This window comes from Hypanus sabinus, chromosome 2 (assembly GCF_030144855.1).
Source record: "Hypanus sabinus isolate sHypSab1 chromosome 2, sHypSab1.hap1, whole genome shotgun sequence".
In the NCBI taxonomy this organism is placed as follows: Eukaryota; Metazoa; Chordata; class Chondrichthyes; order Myliobatiformes; family Dasyatidae; genus Hypanus; species Hypanus sabinus.
Genome location: NC_082707.1, coordinates 55,287,729 through 55,307,320, shown reverse-complemented (window position 1 = coordinate 55,307,320; position 19,592 = coordinate 55,287,729). Strand labels below are relative to the sequence as shown.

The 19,592-nt window shown below is 40.5% G+C and overlaps 1 protein-coding gene across 1 annotated transcript in view; it reads right to left on the bottom strand.

Annotated features, from left to right (window-relative positions):
- Positions 1-19,592, bottom strand: part of LOC132404738 (spermatogenesis-associated protein 16-like) — a 115,182-nt gene that overhangs the window by 53,215 nt on the left and 42,375 nt on the right. Inside the window, exon 5 of the mRNA XM_059989164.1 lies at positions 11,117-11,201. Coding sequence (XP_059845147.1) covers positions 11,117-11,201 — 85 coding nt within the window. The remainder of the gene's footprint in view (positions 1-11,116; positions 11,202-19,592) is intronic.

Genomic DNA, 19,592 nt, shown 5'->3' with positions numbered 1-19,592 from the left:
AAGAAAAGGCACCAAACTTATCAAAGTCCAAACCACTTCGTGCACAACCGTTGGAGCTCAATTACTGAAGTCTTCTGGCCACCATTCGATCCCCTCTGAACTCCTCGACTCGCAGCTCAGGACCACCCGAAGTGGTCAACCAAGCACATCTATCTTCGTCTCCTCTCCTTGGGGTATCTCCTGGCCTTGGACCCCCACTTGGGGTCCATTCCTTGCCCAGTTTACAGCATCGAGTCCTCTCTCTCTCACCCCCTCACGCTGATCTCCCCAAAAGCCCGCCAACAATAGCTTACAGACTCAGAAGAAAGAACAACATTAATCCCCATTTGGTTTACAAAGGAATACAATTCTTGTTATCAGTAAGTTTTAACCCAAACAAGCTTCCAGCACTCTCTTGCAACAAAGAAGCATTCCTACTTTTAATAAAATAAAGAAGCCATTTTGATTAACATACACAGTTACAAAGAAAAAGAAGAAACCCCCCTTTTACAGGCTTTTTTCTTGAATCGTTGATAATTTTGAATTGTGTTAGTTGAGGAGGTATCATGGTTAGCACCGAGGACTTTGAATTGTGATGGAAGTTCATATCTCCAGTAATCATCAGAAATAGGTGTGTAAATTCAGTAGAGAGTAACCTAATAAATCACATCGCGTCCCCATAGCATTTCCACCTGACGATTTATCTTGGCGTAACCGCAGATAATATCATAATATAATATTCGAAAGCGTATTTCTCGCGATACTTTGCTATAGGCGTGTCTGGTGAGTAAAGTGGTCATCCCTGACTTAGATAGTTTTTCTCATATTAGCTCATATTTTTCTCTTTACCCTTAACCCTTCATCATGTCAAAAAGAAGGAAATGGAATGATAACTATGCTTTGGTTTCACTTGCACAACAGGAAATGATGGCTTGCAAAAACCCCAGTGCATTCTTTGTAGTGTTGTGTTTCCCAACTCAAACCTGAAGCCATCCAAGCTTCAAAAGCACTTCAAGAACAAGCATGGAGGAGCTGATGTTGAAGGACATGATGTTGGGTCATTGAAAATCAAAAGAGCTTGTTTTGATTCACAAGGAGCTCTTCCAAAATTAGGTTTCATTTCTGTTGAAAAATCACTGCTTCTTGCTTCATACCAAGTGGCACATAAAGTGGCCAAATCCAAGAAGCTTCATACAATTGCGGAAGATCTTATCAAGCCACGTGCACTGGAAATGGCAACAATTATCCCGGGCAAAGAAGCAAGAAAAAAATTTGAACAGATGCCCCTATCAAATAATGTCATTCACAACCGAATCAGTGATTTGAGTGAAAATATTTTGGACCAAGTCACCTCACATGTCAGAGCTAGTCCTCTTAAAATCTCTGTTCAGTTGGATGTGATGCAGCTGGTGAAACATGTTCTTTGCCAAACATGATTTAGATATCAAAGTCATTGGTTCTGTGTGCACTGACGGGTGACCTGCAATGCTCGGAAATAAATCTGGCTTTTCTGCATTGATGAAAAAGGAGATTCCAGACTTGCAAGTTACCCATTGTTTTCTTCATCGGCATGCTTTGGCATCAAAAACGTTGCCTCCAAATTTGAAGAAAGTCCTTGATACTTGTGCGAAGATCATCAACTGGATCAGGGGGCGTACGTTGAACCATCGCATCTTCAAATCATTTTGTGAGAATCTGGGAAGCGAGCATTCAGTTTTGATTTTCCACATTGAAGTCTGTCGGTTGTCACAAGGACAAGCTTTAGCCCGCTTCTTTGAACTGCGGGAAGAAATCAAAGTTTTTCTGGAGGAGCATGGTTGGTGCAATGAAATCACAGGAATTCGCCCAAATGCTGGCTTACTTAGATGACATTTTTATTCGTATAAATGACCTGAGTGTTTCTCTTCAAGGAAAAGGGATAAACATATTGAAGGCTTGTGAAAAGTTGAATGCCTTCTAAGAAAAGTTACGTCTTTGGCATCGAAGGAAAGAGGCAACCTCTCAAATTTTCCTTCACTAGAAGAGATGGTTGATGATGCTGGATCCATAACTCCCACTGTGCGTGAAGAAAATGTGGATCATTTGGAAATGTTGTCAGAATCGTTTGATGGATATTTTGCTGCTGGAGACCTGAAGACTTCAGAAGAATAGATCATGAATCCATATTCCTACAATTTGGAGAAAATGTCAGATGATGAAGAGCTGAAGGAAGATCTTATTGATTTGTAAACAAATTGAGCTCTTGAAATGCAACTTGAAAGCAAGACTTTGGAGGACTTTTGATGTGCAGCACTGGATATGTTCCCAAATGTTGGTGGAAAAGCACTCCGTGTCCTCATTCCATTTGCAACAACATACTTGTGTTAATCTGGATTCAGTTCTCTTTTGTCAAACAAGACAAAATCTAGGAATCTCCTGAATCTACAGGCAGACCTGCGGATCGCAGTCAGCAAGAATGTTCCACGTTTTGACAAAATCATGAATGAGAAGCAGGAGCAAAGAAGTCATTGAATTTTATGTTCACAATTGGGATTGATTTTACTGTTTACAATTTTTTCTGAATAAATTAGAATCCACTTGCTCAATTTATATTTGCATTTAATTCACTGAGTTAAAAGCTTATTTTTTAAAGTTCAATTTGCTCACCCGCAGTATTGTATGTGGTTCAAAAATTAGAAATTAGACTTCGTCTTCAAATGTGACATTACTTTTGTAGGGGGTGCGAACATTAATCAAACATTTCCTAGGGGTGGGGGCATAGAGAAGGTTGGGAACCACTGGTCTAGGACAAGAGGACACATCCTCAGGATAGAGGGGCGCCCTTTCAAAACAGAGATGTAGAGAAATTTCTTTAGCAAAAGGGTGGTGAATTTGTTGAATTTGTTGCCCCATGCAGCTGTGGAGGTCAGGTCATTGGGTGCAATGAAGGCAGAGAATGAGAGGTTCTTGATTGGACATGGCATTGACGGTTACAGGGAGAAGTCCGGGAACTGGGGTTGAGAAGGCGAAGAAAAAAGGATCAGTCATGATTGAATGGCAGAGCAAACTCAATGGGCCAGATGGCCTACTCCTGTTCCGATGTCTTATGGTCTTAAGAGCAGGGTATGCTGCCTCAATAACTATCGCCCAGTGGCACTCACATTTATTGATATAAAGTGCTCTGAAAGGTTAGTCATTGCTAGAATAATCCCTGCCTATACAAAGACCTGGACCACTGCAATTTGCCTATCACACAATAGTTCTACAGTGGATGTAACCCCACTGGCTCTCACTTAACCTTGGATTACCTGGACAATAGTAATACCTACGTCAGGCTGCTGTTTATTGACCACAGTTCTGTGTTGAACACAATCATAACTCTCAGTTCTAATCACCAAGCTCCAAAACCTGGGCCTCTGTACCTCCCTCAGCAACTGGGTCCTTGTCTTCCTCACCAGGAGACCAGTTTGTTTGGATCAGGAAAAACAACAACTCCTTGCTGACAATGAACCCTGGCATACTTCAAGGACGCATACCTGGTCCACTGCTCTACTCTCTCTTCACCCAGGACACTGTGGTTAGGCACAGTTCACATGTGTTCCATAATCACGCTGTTCAGTATGCACGTTTCAGCCAATTAGTGTTTCATTGTGGTTTAACTCCCTTCCTCTCATTCCAGTTTTATTGAGACTTGACCAGCTGCACACAAAGTCTGCTATATGTATATTCCTTGCTTACCTTCATCCTTGTCCAGGTTGATGCTATAAAGGCGCAATATTCATTTATTAATCAGTTACTTCTTCCTAGCCACAGTAATGGTGATAGCTTTCAGTCTGAGAGTTTTAGTTAATGGTCCTGATGGCCTAGTATCTATTGTTTTTCCATTACTTTGCACAGTTCTTATTAAAAATCAGTTAACTGTTCATCTGTTTCAGCATTTCTCCCTCTACACCCGGGCCATAACTGCATATGTGTCAGCAAGTCTTGACCACTAAAATGGACCCAGCAAAAAGAGAACAGTTGATCTCGACTGAAGTTCGTTGGACAGGTAGGAGAGAAGCTAAAGTCAGTAGAGGCTGGTTTGGTTGATGTGGTTCATACAGTGCAATAACTACTACTAGAGTGGCATGCCCCATGAAAACCAAAGTTCATGAGTAAGGTGGAGGAGAAGTTAAAGCCAATGGAGTCTGGTTTGGCTGAAATGGCTAGAACAGTGCAGCAATTAACTTCAGAGTGGCAAGCCCAGTCCAGGCAAGTTCCAGCCTCTACTGTGGTGACACAGGACACTTCCAGGCATCATGTCCAAAGTTCTCAGTAAAAGAGGATACCCATCAGCAGGAAGTAGAATTCTGATGGCTGATTCTCCCTGTAAGCATCATCTCCTAATCACGTAATGTTTCCAGCTTCCTTGTTGTGAGGGTCCCAGACCCATGAGCTTCAAGCATTTATTAAATGAGAGTCAGCCAAGAACCTCATGTTGGAGAATTCCAACTCAGCAATTGAGATTGAATATCAGTATCAAGGCTTTGGATGATCAACCTCCAGGCACAAGCAAAATTCATCTTTCCATAGAACATCTCCAACTTGTGCTAGAAGACAACCATGGGGAACAGCTCTCCTTCTAGCTGGTAGATTTGCCTGAATTGCTGCTGAAGTTTAGTCTTCCTTGGCTATCTCAACACAACCCCTGAATCAATTGATCCCTAAAGACATTCCAAGAATGGGGACCAGCATGGCTGTCTATCTGTCTGAGTCCATCTCCAACCTCCAGTGCCAAAAGAGGTTGATAGATTTTTAATTAGTAAGGGCATCAAAGGTTGTGGAGAGTGGTCAGGAAAATTGAGTTTAAAGGAAAAATAAATCAGCCATAATCTAAGGACACAGCAGACTCAATGGGCCCAAAGAAATCATATTGTTCCCATGTCTTCTGTCAGAGATCATTGCATCATTCAATATCATCTATTTCAGTGCAAGATAAGAGATCACATGCAGCTTTATGAGCCTGCATTTTGTATTTGGTAAGAAGACACTTGCATTACAGGAAAAGACTAAGCCCAGAAAGACAAGGATATCCAGGAATACACAGATCCCCGTTCTCAATGGTTAGCATGGCAATGATGAAGCAGCAAATGATTTTCCTCCTAATTGTCCTTGGGATCGACTGTAGAAGCACATAATTACAAGCAAAAGACATTCATTCAGATGCGTATTCATCAATATTAAGCAAATCAAATATTAAGCAATTGGTATCAGTGATTGGCATAGCCCCTAAGATCGAATGTCAGAGAATGGTGGCAGAAATGAAGACTTTAGGGTTCAGGAGTGAGAACAAACTAGTTTAATTCTATTGCCAAATTGTCTGACAAGTAATTACTGTATCATGGCGTAGTGAACATTAAACTTGAAATACATTAACTTAATTCTATAGACTACAGAATACAACCAATTTCAGAACATGGAAAAATGGCTTGAAAATCATGATCAATGACTAAAGACTTTGTAACTTGCTTTAAGTGTAAACAGTTGCCATTCAAATTCTTCACTGGCTTTTGGAAAGACATGTTGCCAACATAGACAATCCAGTTATTTATACAGATAAAGATTTTAATGAAGGTTAATGTTAATTTGTAGAATTGACAAATGAAGCCAGTGGAAGTGGCATTGCGAACAAAAAATTACCTTTCTTTGCTTATCTATAGAGTCACTCCTACATTCAAATCTTATTTAATAGAATATAATGTACCATTTTCCCCCTTGGTTGCTTTCTTGCCTGCATGTTACCTTCAAACGACTGTGTATAAGCACACCTAGGTCTCTTTGATCAACAATACTACTTAACCTTTCACCATTTAATAAATATCTGCACTTCTGTTTTGTGCACAAAAGTCAATTCCATATATTCCCACACTATATTCTGTCCTCCCCATTGTCTCACTCAGTCACTCAGTTGTGAATTCCTTTGAAGCCACAATATATCTTCCTCTAAGCTCACAATCTTAGCTGGTTTAGAACAGTCCATTAACCTAGAAGTACTTGTAAAATTGATTTTTTTTCCAGCTACCCAGTTAATTAAAAAAATTGTGAAAAGTTGAGGTCCTATCACAGATCACCACAATATCTACCAGGCACAGCTAATAATAATATTTTATTCCCACTCTTTGACTGCTGTCCAATATCTAATACTTAGTTAATGTCATTGTGTTACCAATTCCATGAACTCTAACTTTCTTAATCAGTTTCCTGTGTGGGCCATTACTGAATGTCACCTGGAAATCCAAAAGTACCACTTCCTCAAAAAACTGCACCAGATTAGTCAAAAATGAATTTCCTTTCCTAAGTATGATGGCAGTGCTGAATTCTATTATTTTTTTCAGGCTGCTCTATTATTACTTTCTTCAATATAGTTTACAGGAGTTTTCTTACCAATGAACTTGAACTAACAAGTTGGAACTGTAGGACTTTTTAGTTTACCTTCCTTGATATTTTATTTTCTGTATTAGTTTGTATACCAATTGTGTGAAACAACCAAATGTTTTTTTTTAAATGAAGAATCAAGTGGCCTTTTTGTTGTTCCCTATTTGGGTAGGTTGGGTAAATCAATGAAGGCACTGCTCCAGCATCTGCTTGGCATGTGTAGACATAAGAGTTTTGTTGGCATATATTTGTCCACTTCTTCCATGCTTAATGAAGAGTCTTCTTGCTTATACTTCCCTAATTCCAAAATGATTTGCATTGCCAGGCTGTCCATATTAGACTTTTAACAAAAACAAATTTGAAACAGTCCTATAGTGATCAAGACACCTGCTTCAAAAAGCCAAGGTCTTAGACCATTATTCTACTGGTATTTTCAAGGTTCTGATTGTACTAATACTGTTTAGGCACAGTGGAGCTGGAAAAGGAATGTCATATGAACTGAAACAGCCATCTTCGGATATTAGTATCCAGGTGGAAATGTTGTGGAGTTAGTTAATTGACTACAAATGAAAAGAACTCCCAAAATAGGCACACTGTTGATCACCCAATAGTAATAGAGAATAATCACTTCCGTCTGACAAAATCCCTCAGTTAACTTTATATTCTGTCATAAATAAATATGTTCTAACTTGCATAGAAAGCCAACCACTGATACAAATCATAGAATTCTTTATTCTAGCTGTTGGCATTTAATGCAAAAATATTAAATGGGATGTTGGTGATTAATATTAGATCTTGTAGATCAAGAGATGTAGGGTAGGTCCCCTTTAGCGACAGAAAAGAAGCCAGTATGAAAAATTAAGAGTATTGATTTAGAGAGTCAAACACAAAGCATGATTTCAAGGAGAGTAATCTCTACTATATCATATTTATAATTCAATAAAACCCTGGCTACTGAAGCACTGCATCTTCATTCAATACTACTGCATTGGCACTTAGATATTATGATTTGAGCAGTCATTCTTGTACATAAGTTTGCTCACCCTTTATGTTGTAATAATCATATCTGCTGTCTTTCCTAGTCCTTGACAGTTCTATTGCTTTTTTTTAAAAACTGCCCACTTGTTCAAAGAAAGGAAGTAAAAAATTATATGTACGGAATACTTCATCAAAGTAATTAGGAAAGTATTAGGAAAAAACACCAAATTGATAGTTATTTGAGCCATTCATTAATTGATAGAGCTATAGAGTCTCTCAAAAGCAGAAGTGAAGGAATATGCCTCATGATCAACTCTTCTTAGTGCACAAATAAATCAGTGCTGTCCCAATTCTGCTCACCAGATCTGGAATGTCTAGCAGTTAAGTGCCATCCTTTTTACCCACTGCAGGAGATCTCGGGGTAATTTTGGTAGCAGTATACATTCCACCTCAGGCCAATATCAACCAGGCTTTAGATGATCTGAGAAATGGGATCAACATGCAAAAACAGCGCACCCTAACACCTTCACCATCACTTTGAGAGATTTTAACTAGGCCTGTATTAAAAAAAGTCACTAAGCAATTACCATCACCAGATCACTTGCAATACTAGAGGAAACAACACACTGGACCATTGTTACACCACCCTCAAGAATGCCTACTGCGCTATTCCACGCCCTCACTTTGGGAAGTCTTATCACCTGGCTGTACTTCTACTCCCTGAGTATAGGTAGAGACTGAAGACTGCAGCACCAATAGTGAGGATCAAGAAGGTATGGACAAGGGAAGCACAGGAGCACTTGGAGGACTACTTTGAATTGGTGGACTGGACTGTGTTCAGGGATTCATCTTTGAACCTGGATGAGTATGCTCCAGTTGTTATCAACTTCATTAAAACCTGTGTGGATGTGTGTGTGCCCACAAAGACTTACTGTACATTCACAAACCAAAAGCCATGGATAAACCAGGAGGTACATCGCCTGCTGATTGGGTAGATCTGTGGCATTCAAGTCTGGCGACCCAGGCCTGTACCACAAAATCAGTTATGATTTGCAAAGGGCTATTTCAAGGGAAAAGAGACAATTTAGAATGAAGTTGGAGATGACATCTGCTATTCGACAACTCTGGCAGGGCTTGCAAGACATTACTTCCTACAAAACGAAACCCATGAATGTCAATGATGCCTCACCACCAGATGAACTCAACGCCTTCTATGCACGCTTTGAAAGGGGGAATATAACTATAGCTGTGAAGATCCTTGCTGCACCTCATGACCCTGTGACCTCTGTCTCAGAGGCCAACATTAGGCTTTCTTTAAAGAGAGTGAACCCTCACAAGGAGGAAGATCCCGATGGAGTACCCAGTAAGGCTCTGAAAACCTGTGCCAACCAACTGGCCAGAGTATTCAAGGACATTTTCAACCTCTCACTGCTATGGGCGGAAGTTCCTAACTGTTTCAAAAAGGCAACAATTATGCCAATGCCCAAGAAGAGTAATGTAAGCTACCTTAATGACTATCGCCCAGTAGCACTCACATCTACAGTGATGAAATGCTTTGAGAGCTAGGTCATGACTAGATTGAACTCCTGCCTCAGCAAGAGCCTGGACCCATTTCAATTTGCCTATCGTCTCGATAGGTCAATGGCAATCTCAATGGCTCTTCACATGGCATTAGACCACCTGGAGAACACAAACACCCATGTCAGGATGCTGTTCATTGATTATAGCACAACATTTAATATCATTCCCACAATCCTGATTGAGAAGTTGCAGAACCTGGGCCTCTGTACCTCCCTCTGCAATTGGATCCTTGACCTCCTAACTGGAAGATCACAATCTGTGCGAATTGGTGATAACATCTCCTCCTCAATGACGATCAACACTGACACACCTCAGGGATGTGTGCTTAGCCAACTGCTCTACTCTCTAAATACCCATGACTGTTGCTAGGCACAGATCAAATAGAATCTATAAATTTGCTGATGATACAACCTTTGTTGGTAGGAACTCAGATGGTGATGAGAGGGCATATAGGAGCGAGATATGGCAACTAATGGAGTGGTGTCACAGCAACAACCTGGCACTCAATGTCAGTAAGATGAAAGAGCTGATTATGGACTTCAGGAAGGGTAAGATGAAGGAACACATACCAATCTTCGTAAAAGGATCATAAGTGGAGAGAGTGAGCAGTTTCAAGTTCTTGGGTGTCAAGATCTCTTTGGATCTAACCTGGTCCTAATATATCAATGCAGTTATAAAGAAGGAAAGACACCGGCTATACTTCATTAGGAGTTTGAAGAGATTTAGTATGTTAACAAATACACTCAAAGACTCCTATAGACATACCAAGGAGAGCATTCTGACAGGCTGCATTGCTGTCTGGTATGGTGTGTGGGGGGGGGGGGGGGAGAATCGAAAAAAGCTGCAGAGGGTTGTAAACTTAGTCAGCTCCATCTTGGGTATTAGCCTACAAAGTACTCAGGACATCTTCAAGGAGCGGTGTTGCAAAAAGGCAACATCCATTATTAAGGATCTCCAGCACCTAGCTCATGCCCTTTTCTCACTGTTACCATCGGAGAGAAGGTACAGAAGCCTGAAGGCACACTCTCAGTGATTCAGGAACAGCTTCTTCCTCTCTGTCATCCAATTCTTAAATGGACATTGAACCCTTGGACACTAGCTCACTTTTTTAACATATATTATTTCTGTTTTTTGCACAATTTTTAAATCTATTCAGTATATGTATACTGTAACTGATTAACTTATATATTTATTATTTTTTATGTTTATTTCTTCTATATTATGTATTGCATTGAACTGCTGCTGCTAAGTTAACAAATTTCATGACACATGCTGGTGATAATAAACCTGATTCTGATTCTGAAAACATATATGCCAATAATTAGATGCCTGTAGAGAAAGGGTCAATAAATACTTCAGTTTGAAGCCACTTCTAAATATGAGGGGGTGAGACAGAATTTCAGACTGCCTCAGATTAAAGAAGCAGGGTCACAAAAATATCCTTGTATTATAATTTGTACTGTTTAGTGAGGTACTATCTATCTCTGATGAGTAAACTTGCCACCCTGGTAGCAAATTAAAGTGACAGCCTACCCATTTTCTGACAAATCAGCGTTCTCACCATTGTAACTGGTTATTTGATGGATTCTTTTGATCTTCTGGGGAAATCACTGATCAAAACAAAGAAACTGCATCTTTGTTTGCAAAGTGCTAATTCAGAAGACACCAAGAATCAAATCTAGAACTCTTCAGAGCTCTTGGAATACAAGAAGAATGTTCTTTTACTTGATACTTGTGTACAATTGAAGAACATTCAATGAAGTTTATTATTGTATCTCTATATTCAATTACTGAATTTATCCACACCCTATTATTCTCAGTACTTTGTACCGTGCACTGCCTCCATACTGCTTTGCTCTCTCAAATGCATTCTATTTCCCTTTACACTCAGACAGATAATCCATGGCTATGACTGCTCCACTCACTGCCAAATGCTCTGTTCAAGCCTAGTCTGCCCTATTCCTTTCTATACATTCCATCTCACTGGAGTGCTGTGCTCTTTTATTTGAAATGTACAATATACTATACCTTTTGAAGTGATGATAATACCTTATTCATTGACTGTCAATGGGGTATTTTACAGAGCTTACAACACTATCATTTCCTACACCTTGGTTGAGTTTTGCAACATCAGGCTTGAATTCCAATAATTTAGGTCATTCCTCTTTCATTTACTTCTCCTCACCTGCCAATATAGCTTGACGTGTTTGCTGATGTTCTGTTCCTTTGCTCCATGTAGCCAATAAATGTAATCAGCAATCATAGCACTTCTAATGGTAAAACAGAATACACAAAGTAATATTACACATGGTACTCAAAGTTAATACTACAGAGTCTCTACTGTTGTTTTCTGGACATGCAGTTTGCATAGAATCTTTAACCCTAAGCTGTCCTCTATATATTCAAGCATGTATTTATAACAGATACCAGAAGAAAGATGAGCAATTTTCTGTGAGTACAGAATAAACAATTTATGAGTATGCCACAAATGTAATTTTCAGACAATAAAGAAATACTTTGTCAATAAAAATTTATTGGCAATCAGGGTTATTATACATCTACAGCAAATTTAAATACAGTGGATTCTGGTTAATTGGACCATCAGTTAATCGGGGAAGCCACTTATTTGGGACAACCTTTAAAGAACAAAAACTAATCGAGAAAATAGCCAGCATTCCCTTCATTTATTTGGGATACTATGCCGCTTCACTGGGAGACTGTTGCCACAGTCGACAGTCCATGAGGCCATTAGACACAACTGTGCTAACAGCGAACAATTTTTAAATAGCATCAGCTGTGTTTTTGTGTTCAAAAAGCAGTGACTTTTATCACTGATAGTTGGTGAAAAATAAGTAGAAAGACAAATCAGAATTGTTTTGCTCACCGCGATGCAAGTATTCACATTAGGGGATGTCAGAACGGCAAGAGTGAAAGTGAAACTATTTCACTACTTCAAGTTAGGAATTATGAGAAATTTCAAGGTATCAATAATAATGTTGAATGTATTACAATGAAAATGAAGATTTGGAAAAAGCAGTCGTTGAAAGCATTGTATGAAAACAGTCCATTATTTGTACTAGGTGCACTGATTTTGTTCATTTACAGTCAATCAAAAGAACATGGCAACGTACTCTCAATTAATTCCTCCATTGATACTATTAGGAATTAATACAGTTTTATATAACTGTAAATCAAAGGTATGAAGGTGGATTCAAGGCAAAAAAGTATCATCGTTTGGTGATATAAGGGGGTAATTATAGCACATATCAGACCCACAGCTCGGTTCCACATTCAGCTACACACATTAAAAAAAATTGCCTTCAGGTATGAGGCAGTCTCAATTTTTTGAGACTTGGGTCAGGCATCACGTGTGGAGAGGAAAACAGAAATAGCATTTAATTTCTACAGTCTTTCATCAGAACTGGGAAAACTTTGAGGTCAATGATCTCAAAAAGGAGGAAACACAGTTCACAAAAGATCTGTGATTGTGCTGAAGGTAGGAGAGGAAAAAGAAAAAGAAAGGGTACAGGAATTTGTGAACAACAAAATGCAGGAGTGATTTGGGGAAGTGTAAATATGAAAGCCTGAAAATTGCTATATCTGGTATTACTAGAAGGAAAATAAACCTAAGGATACTGGAAATGTGAAATGCAAAACCTGGATCTGCTGACTATTTTCAACATTGGGTTCTGAAGGCTGCAATAATTAGCCAAAAAAGTTATTCCTGGAGATAACATTGGACTTTGTTCAAACAACATTGAAGATCGACACAGTGTTAACTATATTAGTCCTTGAAAGCGAGTGGGTGGGTTGGAATCAGTTTAGAGTTGTAGCAGGTGAAGTTATCCATCCCAGTTCAGGCCTGATGGTTGTAGGTAATAACGATTCCAGTTTTGTTAACATTGAGAGGCTGTTGTAACACCACTAAAGCAGAATTACAATGTCTCTCCTATATGCCGATTTGATACCACTTTTGATTCAGCCAACAAATTTTGGTGTCATCAGCAAACTTAACTTGGGCATTGGAATTGTACTTAAACAAACAATCATAGATATAAAGTGAGTAAAGCAGGGAGTAAGCACATAGCCATGTGGTTAACCCATGCTGATGGCGAGTGCGGAAGAGATGTTGTTGTTATTCTGTACTAACTGGAGTTTGCCAGTGAGGAAATTGAAGATCCAGTTGCAGAGTGAGGTAATGATAGTGTCGAATGCAGATGAGTATCTCAGACTGTCAAACTGAGGGATTGAAGATGTCTATAAACATTCTATCCAGTTGATTAGCATAGGACCTTCAGTATTTGGCCAGGTACACCACCTGGGCCAGATACTTTAAGTGGGTTTGCCCTCTGGAAGGATGCTCTCTCATGTCAGTCTTAGAGATCGAGATCTCAGGGTCAACAGCGGCTGTGAGGGCTGGTAAAGTTGTCTTCATTTTCTAAACACAAAGTACATTGCAGATGCTGTGGTCAAATCAACGCGTACAAACAAGCTTGTTTGTACATCTCCATGTTCTGACAGTCAAAGTGAGCATAAAAAGCTTTGAGGTCATTTAGGAGTGAAACTTTGTCATTATGTTGCTTAGTTTTGTTTTGTTGGAGCTGATGGCATTCAAGCCCTGCAACAGTTATTGGGCATCCCTCTATGATTCAGGTTTAGTCCAGAATTGTCACTGCATGTAAGATGGCCATATCTGGACATCTTGTAGTTTCTTGGATCACCAGTCCTGAATGTCACTGATCTAGTCCTCAGCAAATTTTGAAACTCTTGGTCCATTCAGGGCTTACGCTTGTGTTCTCCTTAATAAAACTAGGAGAAGGAGGAATGAAAGCAGGGCAAGAAATGGTAAGGTACAACAGGGCCCCCAGTCAACAAAGGTGGAGGAGAAGCAGCACTGGCGTAAAGATAGAAGAGGCTGCAGAGGCTGGATTCTGGTGCAGGAAATCTGCAGGAAGAACTCAGTATGTCAAGCTGTATCTGTGAGAGGAAAAGAATTAATTGACATTTCAGCTCAAAACCCTGCTTCAGTCCTGAGCCTACACAATCTTGGAGACTGTGGAGAAAACATCTCTAATATAATTGATATTCATCATTGTCTGGAAAACAAAGACCTGATGTGTAGTATGGGTTCAGGATCCAGTAGGCAATAGAATCATACAGCACAAAAACAAGTCCTTTGATCCACCATATCCATGCCATCCTTAAAATATCTACCTATCCATATGCTAGCATATGGTCTTCTGTACCTTGAGAATTCAAGCACTAAGGACTTAATAAACATTGTAAGAGTACTTGCCTCCAGCATTGACTCAGGCCATGTGTTCCAGGTACCAGTCTCTGTCTAAGTTAAAATATTCTTTATCAGATCCCTCCTAAACCTTCTGGTACTTCTACCTTGGGAAAATGTTTATAACCATATATGACATATCTCCTTATAATTTTGTATACTTCGCTCAGGTCCCCTTCAGCCTTTTTCATTCCAAAGCATTCAAGATGGCACTAGCAACAGATGGTGATATATAGCAATATTTTGCAAGCAGCTCACAAAACTATTAACTTACTAGATCTACTTCTGAATCACGACCACAGTAATCCACGGACTGTAATTTCCCAATAAGAAATGTACTTTTGAACAGTTTAAACAAACTAGCAATTTTATGATCTCCTGAAGGATTTGATGAACTAGGCTCTTGAGAATGCAGGGTGTGACCATCACTGGGTGGTGGATGCTGCACTGAAGCCCCGGGAGCAGGAAGCAAACGCATGCTCAGCTCCATTACTCTATGCAATTAAAGTGCTGAGACAGATGAAAGCAGAGGCCCAAAAGTAGAAAACAAAATGGTGTTCAGCGCCATCTGCCTGCATGTGACTGTCTCCCTCTCTTCTCACTACTACCATCGGGCAGGAATTCAGAATCAGGTTTAATATCACCGGCATATGTCGCGTGATTTGTTGACTTTATGGCAGCACTACGATGACATATATAATAAATATAGAAGGAAAAATAATTGCAGGAGTCTTGGGACCCACACCACCAGGCTTGGGAGCAGCTGTGGTCCTGCAGCCATCAGGTCCTGGACTGGCTTCATTTGTCTCAGTGCTGAACTGACTCTTCCCACCACTGACTGTAAGGAGTTTGCATGTCCTCCCTGCAACTGTGTGGACTTCCTCTGGGTACTCTGGTTTCCTCCCACAGTCCAAAGATGTACCGGTCAATAGGTTAATTGGTCATTGTAAGCTGTCCCATAATTCCGCTAGGGTTAAATCAGCGGTTTCTGGACAGCATAGTTCGACAGGCTGGAAGGGCCTACTCCGTGTTGTTTCTCAATGAATAAAAGTTGTGGACTGAATGTTAGGATTCTGCAGCTCATGTTTTATGTATTTTTTTTACTATTTGCACGATTTGTCCTCTTGCACACTGGATTTTTGTCAGTCTTTGTTGTGTGCGTCTTCGTGGATTCTATTGTGTTTTGTTGTTTTGGGGTGCTGCAAGAAGATTAATCTCTGTGTATAATAAATCTGACTGTATAATAAATAAGACTTTGATAATAAATTTGAACTTTGAAAGTAAACCCATCTTATTCTCCCCTCATATGCTAAATAGTTAATATGGGAACTCCAGACTGGTGAATCTCTCTGCATTTCATCTGGTGTAATCATATCCTTCCTATAGTGTAGGAAACTATCAGCAAGGTATTAAGCAGCTGCATTTCTCTGCTGCAAAGAATATCAAACAGGAGTAGCACTGTCCTTGTTAGTAAATTTAAAGACAATGCTATGGGTCCATAGGGGCCCAAGTCAGGGCAATAAATGTTGGGCTTGCCACTAAGACCCATGTAATGAACATTATTTGAAAAATCTGGACATGAAGGCAAAGCTCAGCATTAATGCCAGCCGAGGAATTCAATGAAATAATGATGCAAAAGGATGCAAAAGACCTTTCATAAACAAGAGAAAATCTACAGATGCTGGAAATCCAAGCAACACACACAAAATGCTGGTGGAACACAGCAGGCCAGGCAGCATCTATAAGGAGAAGCGCTGTCGACATTTCAGGCTGAGACCCTTCGTCAGGACTCCCTTCTCACAATTCCTCCGTCTCCGCCGCATCTGCTCTCAGGATGAGGCTTTTCATTTCAGGACGAAGGGGATGTCTTCCATTTTTAAACAAAGGGACTTCTACCATTAACTCTGCTCTCAAATGCATCTCTCCCATTTCCCGCACATCTGCCTTCACCCCATCCACCCACCACCTCACTCGGGACAGGGTTCCTCTTGTCCTCACTTACCACTCCACCAGCCTCCAGGTCCAATATATAATTCTCCGTAACTTCCGCCACCTCCAACGGGATCCCACTACCAAGCACATCTTGCCCTCCCCCCATCTTTCTGCTTTCCGCAGGGATCGCTCCCTACGCGACTACCTTGTCCATTCATCCCCCCCCATCCCTTCCCACCGATCTCCCTCCTGCCACTTATCCTTGCAAGCGGAACAAGTGCTACACCTGCCCTGACACTTCCTCCCTCACCACCATTCAGGGCCCCAGACAGTCCTTTCAGGCGAGGCAACACTTCACCTGTGAGTCGGCTGGTGTGGTATACTGCGTCCAGTGCTCCCCATCTGGCCTTTTATATATTGGTGAGAACCGACACAGACTGGAAGACAGTTTCGCTGAACACCTACGCTCTGTCCGCCAGAGAAAGCAGGATCTCCCAGAGGCCACACATTTTAATTCCACGTCCCATTCCCATTCTGATATGTCTATCCATGGCCTCCTCTACTGTCAAGATGAAGCCACACTCATGTTGGAGGAACAACACCTTATATACCGGCTGGGTAGCCTCCAACCTGATGGTAGCCTCCAACATTGACTTCTCTAACCTCCGTTAATGCCCCTCCTCCCCTTCTTACCCCATCCCTGATATATTTAGCTTTCCCCTACCTTTTTTTCTCTCTCTCTGCCCATCACTCTGCCTGTTCTCCATCTCCCTCTAGTGCTCCCTTTCCCCTTTCTTTCTCCCTAGGCCTCCCATCCCATGATCCTTTCCCTTCTCTAGCTCTGTATCCCTTTTGCCAATCAGCTTTCTGGCTCTCAGCTTCACCCCACCTCCTCCTACTTTCAGATCTCTTACTATCTTTCCTTTCAGTTAATTCTGACAAAGGGTCTCAGCCCGAAACGTCGACAGCGCTTCTCCCTATAGATGCTGCCTGACCTGCTGCGTTCCACCAGCATTTTGTGTGTGTTGCTTGAATTTCCAGCATCTGCAGATTTCCTATGTTATCCTACTGCAAGAAGGTTGTTTAAGGCAGAAGATCAACTATGATTTTAATGAATGGCAGAACAAACTCCAAGGCCCTAATGGCCTATAGCCTATTTCTTTTGTAGGTCCACTTCATCACTTCTCTTCCAACTATATGTATAATTAACTGTTTTCAAACAGTTTGCAATTTCCGTTCACATCTCATTTTCTTGTAGTCTTTACTGACTATTTGCATCCTTTTATATCCACCTTGGTGGATTATTCAATGACCATTATCGATTGCAAGCAATCTTCAGAGCACTTTCTTTCAGTATGCTTCCTGTGCTAAGTTGGAAGGGAAGGGAACTGTCCCCCTCATCACAGCTAACATGGCTCTTAATCAGCAATCTCCCACATTTCTGATCTTTTTGTAACCTTACCTCATAGTCTTCTAGACTCTATATTCAATTGACTACCCACCACAACTTTCATCACCTTTAATGTGATACCACCACCAGACACGCTTCCTCTTCCATTCCTTCCCTCTTTTTTAATAACACTACTGCACCAAACAACACATTTCACAATATAGGTCAGTGGCAATAAATGTGACTGTGATCCTGATTCTACATGGTTGATCCAGTGTCACGGGACTGCTCTCTCTGCAAACCTCAGTTCTACTCTTCCATCACAACTATTCTATCCATCCTTTCACACCATATTCCTTTTCAGTCAGAGGGGCAACACCGATTCTTTCCATGATCCAGGAACCCAAATATCTTATTTGTGTGAAGTAACAGTTCAATTTCTGTGAACTTCAGTAAGGGACTTCTGTTGGGTAAATGCAGCAGTGTAGTTTTATATTTAAAGATAAAATAAACCGAATGAAGTAAATTTAAACAGGAATGGCAAGACAGAGGGTGTGTTGCAGGTGCAGTATGTGGGAAGTGAATAAAGCCCTCATAATCCATTGCAAGCCCACCTGCATTTTGAAGAACTTCAGATCAGAATTTTAGACTCTGATGCATCAGGGAAGATGAAAGACACTTGCTTGTTAGAAATTGTCACATCCCTTAAATCAGCTATTGCAAAACTGATAGTCAAGGATGGCAGAGTGAAGCAAGCATAGGAATCTAGAAAGGCTTGAAGAAACATCCAATTGGTACCCAATTTTTGGCAATGAAAGTAGAGATTTCAGTGAGGATCAGCCAATTGACCACAGTACTGTGATGCAGGGACCATTGAAGTTGGGACTAGTAGAATGGAATGTAGTAGTAAAAGGGAAAAGGGTAAATGGAGCAAATCTTGTTTTCTGTAGTCATATGTTTGAGCTCTTATGATTGTGTTCCATGTCTTGTTTGTCAGAGTTAAGGGCATATCTTCAGGGTGGAGAGGAAGTTGAAATGTGGTGTGAAAGATTCACCTGTATTCCACTTGGAATGCAATGACATATGAAGGGCAAAGAAGATTCTTCAGAAAGCGTATTAGCACTAGGGCTCAATTTAAAAAAAAACAGAACTCCAAAGGCAATAACCACTGGATTTCATTGTGATCTTCATACCAGTTGGCAGAGGATGAGAAAGACAGCAGGAACATGATTCAAAGAATGGTTTTAAGAAATGGGTTTCAATGTATTGACCACTGGCACCAGGACTGGAGATAAAAGGAATTGTCCTATTGGGATAAAGTTCATTTGAATTGGACCCAGAACACTGTCCTAGCCAACAGAATAACTATGGTTGTAAAGATCGTTAAGGGGTAATATATTGTTATTGATTACAAATTAGATAACAAAATGAGAATAGACAAGGAGAAAAAGCATTATTACTGGTGTTGATTAACAGTGACAAGTGGGGTGCTATAGTGATTGTTCCTGAGCTCCAAGTTGCTTCACAATCTATATCAATAATTTTAATGAATGGTTCAAGTGTAATATTTCCAAATCTTCTTATAATATAAAGCTAGGTGGTAATCTGAACTGAGAGAAGATGCAGAGAGACTTCTGGGCTATACAGACAGGTGAGATGAATGTTAAGGCACAGCAGATGGAAGAAAATGCAAATAATAATGTGAGGTCATCCACTTTGGTCAATAAGACTGAGGAACTGATCGTAGACTTCAGGAGAGGGAAACCAGAGTTCCACGAGCCAACAATCATCGAAGGATCAGTAACTTTAAATTCTTGATTGTTACTATCTCAGAGGACCTGTCCTGGACCCATCATATAAACGTAATTGTGGAAGAAGCACAACAATGCCTCTGCTTCCTCAGGAGTCTGCGGAGATTTGGCATGTCATCAAAAACCTTGGCAAACTTCTATAGATGTGTGGTGGAAGTGTGCTGACTGGCTGCATTACAGCCTGGTATGGGAACACTAATGCCTTTGAGTGGAAAACCCTATAAAAGATAGTGGATTTGGC